Below are 15872 nucleotides of genomic sequence, written 5' to 3'. Positions count from 1 at the left end.
CTGAGCAGTTCAAAGGCATGTCCATCAAGAATGATGTGTATATGCATTAGAAGGGATTATTATGGAAAGGGGTTCAAAGAGGCTACAGAGATGGAGGTATCTCATGGTCTGCTCTCTTGAAAGGAGAGGACCAGCAAACCCACTTTGATAACTCAGGCCAATGCTTAGGACTGATAACTTAGGCTAATGCTTGTGATGTAACTCCAAGCAGGAGGCTAAAGGCCTGAGAACCAGGGCACTACTCAGGTAAGTCCTGGAGTCTCCTCTCAAGAGCCAGAAGTGGCTATGTTCATGGGCAAGAAGAGAATGAGAGAGAGAAGACTGTACCTTGTTCCATTCAGGACCCCAGGAATTGGATGAAACCCAACCGTGTAGGTGAGGGCAGAGGTCTTCATTCATTTGATGGGTTCAAATGCTACTCTCTTCCTGGAACATCATGTCAGACATACCCACTCTTAATGTCACATAAATTTAACCACCACAGAGACCTTGAACAACGGGCACCCAAACGAAGGCCTCTGCTGAAGATTCAAGAGCTGGTATTGTTGGCTCTGGCAATGGAGTAGATGTTGGGCTGGGGGATCTTGGGCAAAAGGATCTGCTTCTCCATATAATGGAGGTAATGATGCACACACAGCGTCTGTGTGTGCTGTGTGCTAAGTCATTTCAGTCAGGTCCGACTCTGTGATCCCATGAACTGTAGCCCTCCAGGCTCCTCAGTCCATGGGATTCTCCAGGAAAGAATACAGGAGTGGGTTGCTATTCCCTTCTCCAGGGGATCTTCTTAACTCAGGGACCGAACCCGGGTCTCCCACATTGTAGACAACTTCTTTACCGTCTATACCACCAGGGAAGCCTCATCCTGGAAATCAATAAGATGAAACATGTTAAGGCCTTGGTACTGGGCCTGGTATAGAGTCAATAAATGAGTCCTTGCCTTCTTTTCCCTTGCTAGCAGACACCCGTAGGATTCTTCATTCCTCAGTCTTACTCTATATTCCTATCATAGGAAGGAAAGGAGGAGGGCTCAGCAATTACATGAGGCCATGAATGAATCAGAATTCCCTCACAGGAAGGGGCAAGAGTTGGTCATAGGAAAGATTCCCCTCCTCTCTGAGGACAGACATCCTGAGCCTCAGGACTCCTAGGCCACCTTCTGGTACATGAGCCCAAATGACATGAATTGATGTTGCAAGCAGGACTGTGGGGTTCAGCATCCTATAAACATCTGCTGTAATGTAAATGCATTTGTGCTGTGGTTTATATAAACATCAGGACTTCCTTGTAGCTCAAATGGTAAAGAATCTGCCTGCAATGCAGGAGACCAGAGTTGTATCCCTGGGTCGGGAAGATCCTTTGGAGAAGGGAATGACAAGCCATTCCAGTATTCTTGTCTGGAGAATCGCACAGACAGAGAAGCTTGTCGGGCTACAGTCCACGGGGTTGCAAAGAGTCGGACATGACTGAGCGACTAACGCACATTATATAAACATAGAAGATATACACTGTCTCTTAAAATCATAAAGAAAATTTAGTGAAAGGATGCATGTGGATTTGGAGTCTCCAAAGAAAAAATATCTTTAAGATCATTCAAAAAACAATTTCTTTAAAAATATTTAGAATAATATTTCAAAACTGGATTGCAATTATCCTTTTTAAAGTAGACTTTACTTTGAAGAGCAGTTTTGTGTTCAAAGTAAAATAGAAGACACGGGGCAGAGAGTTTCCACTAAATCCTTCTCCCTTCACATGCATTGCCTTCCCAGCTGTCAACATTCTGCATTCTACCGGTTTATTTGTTATAACTAATGGGCCCATGTTGACATATCATCATCACACAAATTGGAGAGTTTATATGGGGCCTCCCTCTTGGTGTTGTGTTCTGTGACTTCTAACAAATATATAAGGACATTGTAAAATCACACAGAGTATCTGCTCTGCCTGTTTATCCTTCCTCTACCTCTACCCCTGGAAAAAATTCTGATTATTTCGCTGTTCTCTGAGTCTACCTTTTGTAAAATGTCATGTAGTTGGGCTCACTGTATGTAGGCTTCTCAGATTGGTTCTTTCACTTAGTAATAGACATTGTGGTTTCCTCCATGACTTTTCATGGTTTAATACCATTTCGTTGTCTGTATATATCACAGTTCATTGGTTCTTTCACCTACTAAAGGACAGCTTGGTTCCTTTCAAGCTTTGGTGGCAATGAGGAATAAAGCTGCTCTAAGCTTCCATGTGCCTGTGTTTGCAGGACAGAATGTTTCAAGTCATCTGAAAGGAGCAAAATTGCTGGATTGTAAAATACCAATATGTACTAAAAATTTTTTTTTCTTAAAAAACTCCCAAGTTAGATATTGTCCAATAAATGGTAAGAAACAGCGTTCCTGTGGTCTCATAACTGATCACAGAGACTGGCAAAGCAGTAAATGGATATAAATGCATGGTCCATCAAAAACTTTATCATCAGTCTTTGGTGAAATATTATTATTGACTAAAATGCCAACTCAGGGAAAATCAATGCTAGCCCAGGTGCCAATACCACAAATATGAGCATATAGAAGAAATAACTCTTCTGGTCAATATATATGTCCATGAAAATTACTTATGAAAGAAAACTCCATTGTTTTTTTACCATACTTTTTTAGTTTTTCTCAAATAAAAACACTTTCTAATGCTACAGATAGAAGAAGCATCTCTCCCGAACTTCTTTTTCATAAGTATGTATATATATACAAACATGTATATATGTATTATTATGCCATGAAAAGAAAGATATCCTACCATATTCCACAAAGCAGGATGAATTTTGAGGGCATTATGCTAAGTGAACTATGTCAGAGAAAGTAAATACTGTATATTCTTCTATATCTGTGAAATCTAAATAACTGAGCTCCTCTTTCTCTTTCTTCATGCGAGCTTCTTAAACTCTGTCTCTATTTCTCCAATTCATTGTATGTTTGCTCTAGATTTTCTAAAAGGATTATGCCTTTATTTTCAACGCTGGTCATGGAAATGAATCTGATAATAGAGAATATTCAATAAAATACAGAAAGTTCAGTGGAAATACAATAAAAATTCCCAGAACTTTGCAATCACCAGTGCTTTCATCTTAACAATAACCCTCTGGACATTTCAGCATGCTGATCACAATGGTCACAGATATGAATTTCCATCTTTGTGGTAATTACCATATCTGTTACTACATCTGTTTCACTTTCCTGAGAGTGAGCAAGAAAAACAATAAAGTTCTGAGGTTTGAAGAATAGATGCTTGCTTCTTGGACAGAAAGCTATGGCAAACCTGGCCAGCATTTTAAAAACCAGGGACACCACTTTGCCTACACCACTTTTTATAGGCAAGCTATGGCTTTTCTAGTAGCCATATACATGGCTATGTGAGAGTTGGACCATAAGAAAAGCTGAGCACTGAAGAACTGACTCTTTCAAATTGTAGTACTGGGGAAGACTCTTGAGATTCCCTTGGACAGCAAGGAGATCAAATCCATCAATCCTAAAGGAAATCAGTCCTGAATATTCATTGGAAGGACTGATGCTGAAGCTGAAGCTCCAGTATTTTGGTCATCTTATGTGAACGGCCGACTCGTTGGAAAAGTCCCTGATGCTGGGAAATATTGAGGGCAGAAGGAAAAGAGGGCATCAGAGGATGAGATGGCTAGATGGTATCACCAGTGGAATGGACATGAAATTGGGCAGACTCTGGGAGATAGTGAGGAACAGGAAATCCAAAGAAATAAACAAAGGGTTAAGAGATGCTCTTAACGGAAGAAAGAACGTGCAAGCATGATAAGGTTTTGGATCACAGACAACGCAGTGTTTTTTTTTAAAAATCAATAACTGGAGATTGCCGAGGTACAAGCTGAAAAAGAGAGTACTAAATCAGGGAAGGCAGCAGTTGGTTTTCAATGAAAGTTTCTTTATTTCTGACAATTGCTTTACAAGCATCTACCCAGGGAAAATTCCAACATGTGGGTCTCAAACCCACATGCAGCTCCAAAACTTGAGGTGCATATTTGATTGTATAAATACATATCCCCAAAAGTTCTAACACCTCCCAGAGTCTACATTTCCCCTTGCAATCCAGCACCCCCACAGGATCATCTTTCCTTTCCCTTCAGGTTGAGCTGATGTCTGAAACCATGGATTGGTTTTCTGTTCCTGATGCATCTACTGCCTAGATTTTAGTTTGCAGGTGGCCAGAAGTAAACTCTGACAGATGCATCCACCTAGGAGGAGGGTAACAGTGGTACAGAAAGGGCTCCTTGGGATAGAATGTCTTATTGCCCCAGTGAGGACTCAGGCTGGAGCTAAACCAGATGGACCTTGGATATCCTAAATCCCACATAATCTCAATGAGTTTATCTTGAAGCTGGATGAGTTGGCCCAGGTGGAGGAATCCATGAGGGCTGCAGCTCTCCTGAGGGGCAGGATCAAACTCATCACTTAAGTTGCTCAGCTCAGTGGTGTGACTCAGAAATTTCTCCAGGATGGCCAGAGAGGACATTCCCACACAGACTGAAGGGCCCAAGCTTGAACAGTGGCTCAGGACAGACAGGATGGACTCTCATTGGAACTCGGTGATCTTACACCACTCTAAGTTCAGTTCCTGGAGGGTGGCTGCAACTTGTTCCAGAAGAACGTGAAGGATCTCAGGGCTACAGTTCGACATGGTGACCCCACTCAGATTCGGGCCTTTGAGCTGACGCATGTTTGGGCTCGGGGACAGGTGGGACAAGTCTGACTCTGTAAACTGCCAGTTTATTACTGCCGGGTGGGCCAAGGGGGTCCTTGGGCATCTGGGAAGAGGCAAGCAATTAGGTCTGAGAACCAGGGTGGCAGCTGAGCTAAAGTTGTGAGATGGGTCATTTGCCCAAAGACAAGGTCCTACTAACCACCTCCTGAAGGTCCGTACCCAGAATGACCTGTCTCATTTTGGCCTGGCAGTACCTCTTTGCATCACCTGCAAACCACCTGAAGCTTTGTGTGATCTCTGGCTCCTGCTCCACTACGATCCTCTCAGAATTATTCATTTCTTAAGTATTAGCTAAATTATCTGGAGCAAAAGGCAATCTTTTAGGGACTGGTGATTTGAGACAAGTTCATTGTGTTCAGGAATCTAGTAAGCACAGAGCTTTTCTCTCTGTCTCTCTCCCGAACTTTCTCTTTTCATTTTTCTTTTCTGGCTAAACCGCACAGGTTGTGAAAATTACTTCCCCCACCAGAGATCAAAGCTGGACTTTCAGCCCTAAAAGAGAAGAGTCCTAACCACTGGACCACCAGGGAATTCCTCAGACCTTTTCTTTCAAATTGCTCGTGTCTGAGGTGGTGTCCCTTCTTTAATGCCCTCTTCACTTACCTATTTTCTTAGTCATCTGACATAGCTTTCCCTTCCTAAGGAAGAACCCATGCCCACCCTCACTGGATCCAAACCGCACCATCCAGAGATTTCTAGTGTGTTGTCTCTGCTCCTCCTCCTTGATTTCCGAGGTGAAGTGATACCACAGCTCAGGATAGAGCCACAAAGGACCCAGTGTGCTTGACATGCCAGTGTTATGTTCACTGTTTCCCAGGCAGCGGTCCACCCTCACCTGAGCATCTGATCCAGGCAGGTTCAGACAAGGAGGGAGAGTCCAGATAGAGAGACTGGAGACGGTGCTGCTTAGAAACTGAGGGGGAGATCGGACAACTTCCTGCTGCTGCTCCTCAAGGGCAGACTGTGAATGTGGGAGAGACGGGGTCTCTGCATGTTGCTTGTCTGACCCAGGAGAGGAGCAAACATGGCCAGGATGGACAGATGCTAGGTCCAGGTCACTTGCACTTCCTGGATACAGTCCAGCGGCACCATATTCAGGACCTTCGTGATACTGTCCAGGGCCACTGCAGAGATCGTCAGCTTCTTACAGCACAGGTGTGCGCAGGCTTTTCTCTAGTCAAAGCAGTGGTTTTCTAGTAGTCATGTATGGAAGTGAGAGTTGGATCATAAAGAAGGCTGAGCACTGAAGAACCAATGCTTTTAAACTGTGGTGCCTGAGAAGACTCTTCAGAGTCCCTTGAATTGCAAGGACATGAAACCAGTCAATCCTAAAGGAAATCAACCCTGAATATTCATTGCAAGCACTGATGCTGAAGCTGGAAATCCAGTACTTTGGCCACCTGATTCCAAGAGCCAACTCATTGTAAAAGACCCTGATCCCTGTACACCCATGGCTGATTCATTTCAATGTATGGCAAACACCACTACAATATTGTAGTTAGCCTCCAATTAAAATAAATTAATTAATTAAAAAATTATAATAACTAATCATAAACATCGTTAAATATATACCATTATGCAAAAAAAAACCAAAAAAACCAAGACCCTGATCCTGGGAAAGATTGAGGGCAGGAGGAGAAGGGATCGACAAAGGATGAGATGGTTGGATGGCATCACCAACTCAATGGACATGAATTTGAGCAAACTGTGGGAGATGGTGAAGGACAGGGAAGCCTGGCATGCTGCATTCCTTGTGGTCACAAAGATATGGACAAGACAGAGCAACTGAACAGCAACTCAGTTCTACTTCCAGTCTTCTCCTACTCACACACTCACACACACACACACACACACACCCGCCCCAAGACAGTGTGTCCTGAGGGGAATTCATGGAGAGGAAAACAGGAAGGTGTCCTGAGGGAGTTAAGATGCATATCATCAACATGACTTCAATAAGCCCAGACTCTTGCCTCTTTTCATAGAGAAAAGCATGAAAAGGAACTTCCCTGGGGGTCCTGTGGTTAAGAATCCACTGGTCAGCACCAGAGAAACAGGTTGGTTCCCTATCCAGGAAGACCCTGCAGACTGTGGAGCAACTAAGCCCAAGCACCAGGACTACTGAGCACCCGACTAGAGCCTGAGGGCCACGACCACTGACGCCCATATCCCGAGCCCACGCTCTGTGATGAGAGACTCCGCCAAAAGGAGAAGTCAACACATTTCAACTGGAGAGAAGCCCCTGCTCGCTACAACCAGAAAAGGCTGCGCTCAGCAAGGAAGACCCAGTGCAGCCAAAATAAGCAAACAAATAAATAAGGTTATAAAAATAAATAAATAGCAATTGTTTAAAACCATGAAAATCATTAATTTGAGATGCATCATGTTCATCATCCACAGTAATCTTTTGATGCTTTCTGAATGTTTTTTCAGCCGTGACCTTATCTACTCTGGCTCCCCTTATAACTTTTGAACAGTTCCTCAGAGCCACCTGAGAAGACACCTTTTTGGCTACGATCTTCTGTAAAAATCACTGAATAAAGCATTATTTGCCATGTTTTAGTTTGTTCATTTTTTTTTTTGTCATTTGAAATGCTCTTCCAAGACCTTTTCCCAACCCACAGTGTCTTGTCCCCACTCACCTGAGTTCCAGGGATTAGATGGAAACTGTCGACTAAAACATGAGTCACCACCTGAAAGTAGAGTCCTTGTATTTCATGGGAGTATTTAAGAGCCAAGCCCAGTATTCCTCGGTGGCTCAGAGGGTAAAGAATCTGCCTGGAATGCGGGAGATCTGGGTTTGATCCCTGGGATGGGAAGATCTCCTAGAGGAGGAAATGGCAACCCTCTCTGGGTATTCTTCCCTGGCGAATTCCTGGAAGGTTATCTGAGTGTCCACACAAAGACAGTCTACCTGTAGCAGATGGGGGAACGCTGGAAGATCAGCCCTGAACTCCGCGGGGAGCTGCTCTCGGGCCTTTCCTTCTGAGAGGACAGGGAACCTGCGGGCCTTTCCAGGGCCATCCCAGTCCCTATCCCCGCCCTTGCCTCCGCAGGAGCTCAGACTTAGACAGCTCCACATGCCTTTCCTCAGAGAGGGAGCTTTTCCATGTGGACCCAAGAGGGCGCCCGTACTTGGAGAAAGGGTCCAGAAAGCAAGGAACACGCCTCTGTTCAGCTGAAAGTCAGCCTTGGAGGCTCTGCGGGGAGGAGTGGCGGGCGGGCCTAGCGCGGTCCTTCTCTCCTTTCATTACAGGGTCTGCACCCCTCACCGCCAGTGCCCCAGGGGTCTTGCGGGGCCCCACTTCCAGACAGAGCTGGCAGAATAATTAGGAAGAACTCCAGGGTCCAGAAGGTCAAGAACTCCTGCCGTTCATTGAAAGAGAAGCTGCAGACAAGGAAAGGGGAGACCAAGAATCCTGAGAGGTGAGTCCCTGATCCCTGCTTGCCTCCTGCTGCTGCCCCACAGCTGTCCTTCTACAGTGAAAGGGTCAGAAGTGCAGGCCGGGCAGGTTCTGGGAAGGAAGGTCTTATGAAGTGGAGCAGCTGAGTCCCACAGCCAAAGAGGCAGACATATCTCTGGGGCTGAGTTGCTAGACTCCTGGCTTCAATCTCATTTCTAGAATAAAAGGGAGAAGCTGTCTGGCAGGCAGTGAGCAGTGCTTCTTGCTTTCCTCCCTGAGTCTTTTCAACCAAAAGATATGTTTAGATTTTCCTAGAGGAAGGAAAGCCACTTAACATTTTGTGGGTATGAATGAACTGTGAGCAAATCATTTTGGAAGCACTAAATCTAATCTTAAATTATATCCTGTAAGACTGGAGTTTTTCCCAGTTCATGTATAGGTGAAGCAACAGATAAATACATATTTTAGTATTTTGACCAATGTTGTCTTCTTCTATTAGAAAATTCAGCATTTTAGCCTATATTCGTCTACTATTTGTATTTTCCTGTCTGTTTCTTTAAACACTTTTTATTTGTATTGCAGTATAGCCAGTTATAAATCTGTGGTAAGTCTTCCCTGCTGGTCTAGTGGTTAAGAATCTGCCTTCCCATGCAGGGGACATGGGTTTGATTCTGGTCCCTAAGATCTCACAGGCCCTGGAGCACCGAAGCCCATCATGGGTCACAACTACTGCGCTACTGCGCTGGGGCTCTGCTCCAAAACCAGAGAAATCACCCAGGGAGAAGCTGCAGCACAGAGTTGCCCCAGCTCCCTCTAACTGGAAACATGCCCTGCATTGCAAAAAGACCAAGCTCAGTGAAAAATTAGTAAATTAATCTGTAAAAAAAAAAAAAAAATAGGAGAGAAGTAATAATATTCTGGTAATTTCAGGTAAAGAGCAAAGGGGCTCAGCCATAAATATATCTGTGTCCATCCTTTCCCACACTTCCCTCCCATCCAGGCTGCCACACAAAATTGAGCAGAGTTCCATGTGCTTTACAGTAAGTTCCCCAACTGTATATTCATGAGGAATAAAATATTCCACTAAGACATCATGGATGAAGAGGAAGACTCCAAATTCAACACTTCTCATATACAAGAACAATACTTGTGTGATACTAATTGTCCATGAGAATCAAAAATGAAAATAGCCAGGGAAGTTTAGAAAAAAAAAATTTAATGAGATGGCACTAGCTTTAAATACACTTTCAAATACACCAATAAACCAAAATAATAAAAATGTGGCATAGTGGTAGATGAATTCCTAAACAGTTTAGTAATTGTGAACTAAAATACTAACACGCAAACTATGCAAGTTCAAATATAATACAATTTGAGTGCATGGTAAAAACATGATTCACTTACAACCTGGAACAGGAGGAAGGGGTTGGGGCAGAAACCTGTAGAAATTCAGACATGGCTTGAAAACTCAGGGCCCCTAGGTCAAAGCAGGCTGGTTTTAAGGAAAACCTAATTCAGGTGGAGGGATTACACTTTTTTAATTTCGAAGTTTTGATCAGAGAAAATCTCAAGGACAGTTAACAAGATGCACACCCACATGGAAACGCTGCTGCCCAGGTGCCAGTCCCACTTCCAAGGTAAGGAAGGGCCAGCCCCTCACCTCAGAGAGAAGGGCCAGAGACATCAGGACCTGACAGCTTTCTTTAAGGCAAATCTCCTACTTCCAGTCAATCAGATCTTCCCTCTCCAGCTCACTGCCCGAGTCCTGAGGGACAAGGTCACAGAGAAGGGGGTCACAGACTCCTAGTCCCTCACACATCTGGCAGGCAGAGGGAGACGAGAGCCAACATTTCCAGTTCAGGGAGCTCAGTATAGTCTAGGGAGCCCCACAGCCCAGTCATCTCAGGGTTTATTCTACAAGGAGTCATTGCTTTGACTTTCTCTCGGGGTGAACTTGGGATAGATGGAGAGGCCAGAAATTACAGCACAAGATGCCTTCTATCCAACAGGTCCCACTTTGTATGAAGAGGGTGGGAAAGAAGGAAGGCAATGAAAAGGCATAGAGAGGTGGGAATGCAAACTAGTACAGCCACTATGGAGAACAGTGTGGAGATTCCTTAAAAAACTGGGAATAGAACTGCCATATGACCCAGCAATCCCACTGCTGGGCATATATACCGAGGAAACCAGAATTGAAAGAGACGCGTGTACCCCAATGTTCATCGCAGCACTGTTTACAATAGCCAGGACATGGAAGCAACCTAGATGTCCATCAGCAGACGAATGGATAAGGAAGCTGTGGTACATATACACAATGGAATATTACTCAGCCATTAAAAAAAAGACATTTGAATCGGTTCTACTGAGATGGATGAAACTGGAGCCCATTATACAGAGTGAAGTAAGCCAGAAAGAAAAACAACAATACAGTATACTAATGCATATATATGGAATTTGAAAGATGGTAACGATAACCCTATATGCTAGACAGAATAAGAGACACAGATGCATAGAACAATTTTATGGACTCTGAGGGAGAAGGTGAGGGTGGGACGTTCTGGGAGAATAGCATTGAAACATGTATATTATCATATGTGAAAGAGAACACAATTCCATGTTCAATGCATGAGACAAATGCTCAGGGCTGGGGCAATGGGATGACCCAGAGGGATGGGATGGGGAAGGAGGTGGGAGGAGGGTCCAGGAAGGGGAACACATGTAAACCCATGGCTGATTCATGTCAATGTATGGCAAAAACTATTACAATATTGTAAAGTAATTAGCCCCCAACTAAAATAAATAAATTTATAAAAAAAAAAAAAAGAAAAAAAAGAAAATAAAATTGGGATGTTCTGTAAAAAAAAAAATATATATATATATATTTGTTTCTAAATATGAGGAATATTAATTTCCTGCTTTATGTATTTTAATTTTAATTTTTCTGTTGAGACTGAGGTGAATGAAATTGGGGAAGATATAATACTTTCAGAGAAATTATCTGAGATTCATATCCACATAAAAACTGATGGGGAAAAATCTGACAGCTTGTATCGATTATTACTGAATTTTATTTTCTGTTTGTTGTTTGTTTGTTTGTTTTTGTGCTCATAAACAAGTCTCTTACCTATCACCTAACTCACACTACTTACTTCAACATGTAGTGTACATTCTTTCCAAACAAAAGTAGGACTGGATTTTACCCATGTCAGTTTGGAAACTAAGTGAGCAAATGTAAGTTCACTTGAGTTTGATTTGATATCGATGAGTTTACAATTATAATGCTATAGTAAATATTTGCAGTCAAAATCAGCTATTTCTAAAAACTAAACCAAGTATACATACCCTAAGAAAAGTAAGTTTCAAAACCAGTAATCGTTTGGAGTGAGATGTGGAAGAAGAAATAGACTACATAATTTATCATGCAAAAAAAAAAATTAGTAAAGAAAGTTTGGCTGTGGTTGGGTGACATGATAGATATGATTAAAAAGGGCCGTTTTGTTGTGCTGTGTTTGTTCTCTCCTTATGAAAATTGTCCACAGCCCATATTTCTTTGTCTTGATGACTTTTTAGTGAATTATAGTTGATTGACTATACCCTGCTGTACTGTTTGTACTATACTTTACTGTATTAATGTTGTGCTATAGCTTATATTTCTAAATATAGATTTACTTGTTGAAACTTAAAAAAAAAAAAAAAAAAGAAAAGGCATAGAGAGAAGAGCCCATGGACTTTTGCTGAAAGTTCTGTCCCTTCAGGTTGTGAACTAAACTCAGTTGGAATCCGAGTCAGAGGAGTCCCCTGAGGAGGATGAGCTGGAGCCACGGTCCTCCAGCTCAGAATCTCCATCTTCATCCTCACTGCTGGGGGCTGAGGAGCTGCCTTCCTCCTCTTCCTCATTTTCTTCTGATCTCCCTGAGACAGCAAAATGTTCTCCAATAGTGTCTGATGACTCTAACTCTACAGCCTGAAGCCCTGGGTCCTCTCTAAGCCTTCCTTGCAGATTCCCTGATGATGGGGACTGCAGACCCAACCTTCTCATCTTGGGGTTAGGGCCCCGCATCACGCTCATGTTCTTACGCTTAGTACAGGTCACCTCTCTGTAGGCAGCATATTCTTCAGGAGTCAGAGTCCTGAGCCAGAGATCAAGGTCCACCTTGTACTGTGTCTGCAGTTCCTCCGCCTGCTTCTTATAAAGTTCCTTCTGGTCCTGGGGGACCCGCTGCCAGCGTCTACTGATCTCCACCATGCGCTCCCTTAGGGGCACCACTTTCAGCTCCCTGCTCGACCAGAGATCCTGGTGGAACTTGTGATAGCCATTCATCGGGGGCTTCTTGGGCTCTCCGTGGAATTTCCACTTCATGGGTAAACGGTTTTCTGGGGGAGACTTCACTTTTTGCACATTTTCCTGAAACTTCTCTGGTACTTTCATTTCACTTCTTTGGGGGACACCAGATTTCTTGGCGTTTGGCACTAGATCAGAGTGCTGTTCTCTGAACAGAGCCATTTTCTCCCTAAAATCCTTTCTCTCTTTCTCATGATCCTGAGTGTGTTTCACCCTCAGCTGCTCAGGCACCTTCCTATGTTCCTCAGACAGAGCCCTGGTCAGATTCTGGTTGCTCATCTTAGGGTGTTTTTGGATGTATTGGGTTCGCATCACTTGCGAAATGTGGCGGTAAGCTGTCAGGGACTTCTTGAACAAAGAAGCATGTTTCTTGTGTTTTCTGGTGTTTTCTTGTGTTTTCTGTGTTTTCTTGTGTGTTTTGGAAGGACTGCTAACATTTTCCTTAGCTTCCAGGACTAATTCTTTCAGTGTGCGAAACTTTCTCACATTATGGGAAACCTCTAACCATTTGAGTTTGCACATTTCCCCAGAAAAATCTTTAAAAGCTACTTTTTCCCAGTCCATCACTGACTGGGTTGTTTTGAACATGTGCCTGTCACTGGATGGAATGCTTTTCTCCATACATTCCAGTAACTGCAGAATGTCTTCTTTGGACCAGTCATCTTGGCCTTTAGGCATCGCCATTTCTAGGTCTTTGGGACACTTATGTGATCCCAGCAGTTCGGACACCTCAGCAGAATCTTCAGCTTCTTCACTCTCAAGATTCAGCAGGTGAGTTATTTCTGAAGTCCTTCAGTGCGTGTGAGCCTCCGTTTCTGTGGAGAAAGAAAAAGAAAGTTACTCTCCTATGTGACACAGGAGAGAAGTACAGCCCGTCTGGGATCCATCCCTTCTGTCATTTCATTTACCCTCAAGAATGTAAATGAAAACCCACCTAACCTCTGCGTTGAGAGTCCTGTTGAGCATTATGAAGCTTCTTTGGACAATTAAAAATCCTCAGGCCTGACCCCAACTTGCCTTCCAGTCTTACCACAGTGGGTTTTACATAGAAATGAACAAAAGCCTGGGGACTCACTCAAGCGACAAAGGATGAGAGAAAAGGAAGGGAAGTTAAAAATAAAAATGCCTGACAAGCAAGTGGGCTTTAAAATAGAAATGAAATACCACAGCACATGGACAAGAATGGTCAAAATCCCAAAGAAGGACCAAGTACTAAGAGGGTGGAATATCAGAAATATGATTCATTTCCTAAGGTGATGAAAAACAGTACAAGCCTTCTGAAGGACAATAAGGCAATTCGTTACAAAACTAAATATCCCTAAATATCCTCCTACCACATTAAATCAGAACTCATGCTCCTTTGTATTTGCCCAAATCATTTGAAAACTTATATCCATAAAAAAAAAAAAAAGACCTGCAATGGGAATTTTCTAGCCACTTTGGTCATAATCACAAAACTTGAAAACAACCAAGATGAATGGATAAAGAAACTCTGGTACATCAAGGCCAAGAAATAGTACTCAGTTCTAAAAAGAAATGAGCGATCAAGCCAGCAAGAGACACGGAGTATTCTTTTATTCATATCTCTAAGTGAATGAAGCTAAGCTGAAAAGCGTACATACTTCATGAGTCCAACTATAAGACATTCCAGAAAAAAGGAATATATGGAAAAGAAGAGAACTATATGAGGATAGTGAACTAAACTTTGCTTCCCTACAGTTAGGATGACGAGACTGATGAATAGGTGATCACAGATGACTTTCAGCAGTCTAACACTTCTGGATATTATAAAGGTGGATACTTGTCACTGTATATTAGTGAAAACTAACAGAATGCACAACAAGAAGAGTGAACACTAAAGAGAAACCACAGACTTTGGGTGACAATGAAGTGTCAGTGGAGTTTCTTAAATCATAATAAACACAACACTCTGAGACATAATGTGATAAGGGGGGAAAAAAACGCATGCTTATTCCAGGGAGGCAGGATGTAGACAGGAATTCTGTACTTTCTACCCAATGTTACTGTGAATGCCATCTTCTCTAGAACAGTAACACTCCTTAGGGTTCTGAGCATAGCTCCCTTCTAAGAAAAGTCCAGAGGGCCATAGACTGAATGTGCAGTTGAGATGATAATTGATATAATTCATCTAAGAAACACGTAATAGATATAATTCATCTAAGAAACATGTAATAGAAGTACAAAGGGAAGATGAAGAGAGGAGAAGGGTAAACACATGTATGTAAGGATTGAAAAAGAGTTTAAGTGATCAATATTTCATTTCTGGTGAGGTCAATAGACTTTATAATAAAGCATATTAAATACAACTGTATACAACAAGACCCTTTCCTTGTGACTCAGCTGGTAGAGAATCTGCCTGCAATGCAGAAGACCTGGGTTTGATCCCTGGGTTGGGAAGATCCCCTGGAGAAGGGAAAGGCTACCCACTCCAGTATTCTGACCTGGAGAATTCCATGGACTGGATAGCCCATGGGGTCACAAAGAGTCAGACACGAATGAGCAACTTTCACTTTACTACTTCACAATAAGCCAAGGGCTCTCTGTTTGGGCTGAGATAAAAAGGTGACAAAACATGTCTCATTGGACGCTCATAGAAATGAACAAATAGGAACACTGACCTATGGAGGAGGCACAGGTACTTCAGGCGCTGGCAGGGGAAGCCCTTCTCTGCACGTGTCTCCTGCACTCACACAAGAAGAGTCTTCTTACCGCCTCTGACAGAGCAATCTGAGAAACAATGACATATCACACACAGTGTATCTACACTAGACAAATGTACTTACATTCAATGCTCTATTTTATTCTATTAAAACTCAGTCCCTTCTATCTCTAATAAAAATGACTCTTAAGCATAACATTAATATTTGTTTAACTACAACTTTCAGTTCTGAGAACTCTAACAATTGAATTTTCTCTTCTCTCTGACAATGACACTCTTCAATTTAAGTGACCTTAATGTAACGGATCCATTTCTTTGATTAGCACATCAACATACTCCCAATCATATCAGATTTGCTCTACTATCAGGGATATTTTCCCGTTTGGAAACATAGAAATTCCAAGTCACAATAAGACCAGTTCTGGGACTTCCTCGAGGTTCAATGGCTAAGACTCCGTGCTCCCAACAGACGGGACCAGCATTTGGTCCTTCATCAGGGAATTAGAGCCCACATTCCACAGCTCAGTGTTCACCTGCCAAGACACAGTGTTCCTGTGTGGTGACTAAGAGTTTGCCTGCCCCCTCTAAAGATCCCTCGAGGTGCAAGAAAGATCTGGTGCAGCCACATTCATCAAATCCATCAATCAATAAACACACAGCTCCATCTAATATTGTTGTT

At 42.8% G+C, this 15872-nt stretch overlaps 1 protein-coding gene across 1 annotated transcript; it reads right to left on the bottom strand.

Moving 5' to 3' along the window:
• Positions 1–11940: 11940 nt before the first annotated feature.
• Positions 11941–13197, bottom strand: LOC145522441 (upstream-binding factor 1-like protein 1). Its single transcript, XM_081531157.1, has one exon. The coding sequence runs from the start codon at positions 13195–13197 to the stop codon at positions 11941–11943; it is 1257 nt and encodes a 418-aa protein (XP_081387283.1).
• Between the last annotated feature and the right edge of the window lie 2675 nt (positions 13198–15872).

The sequence above is a fragment of the Giraffa tippelskirchi genome, chromosome 10 (genome assembly GCF_054371585.1).
Source record: "Giraffa tippelskirchi isolate mGirTip1 chromosome 10, T2T-mGirTip1v1.2.pri, whole genome shotgun sequence".
NCBI lineage: Eukaryota > Metazoa > Chordata > Mammalia > Artiodactyla > Giraffidae > Giraffa > Giraffa tippelskirchi.
The sequence above is the reverse complement of the archived record's forward strand: the minus strand, read 5'-3'. Positions and strand labels throughout refer to the sequence as shown.

Excerpts from the sequence above, each read along its gene's own strand:
- LOC145522441 (XM_081531157.1), bottom strand. The coding sequence starts at position 13,197 with ATGGCGATGCCTAAAGGCCAAGATGACTGGTCCAAAGAAGACATTCTG.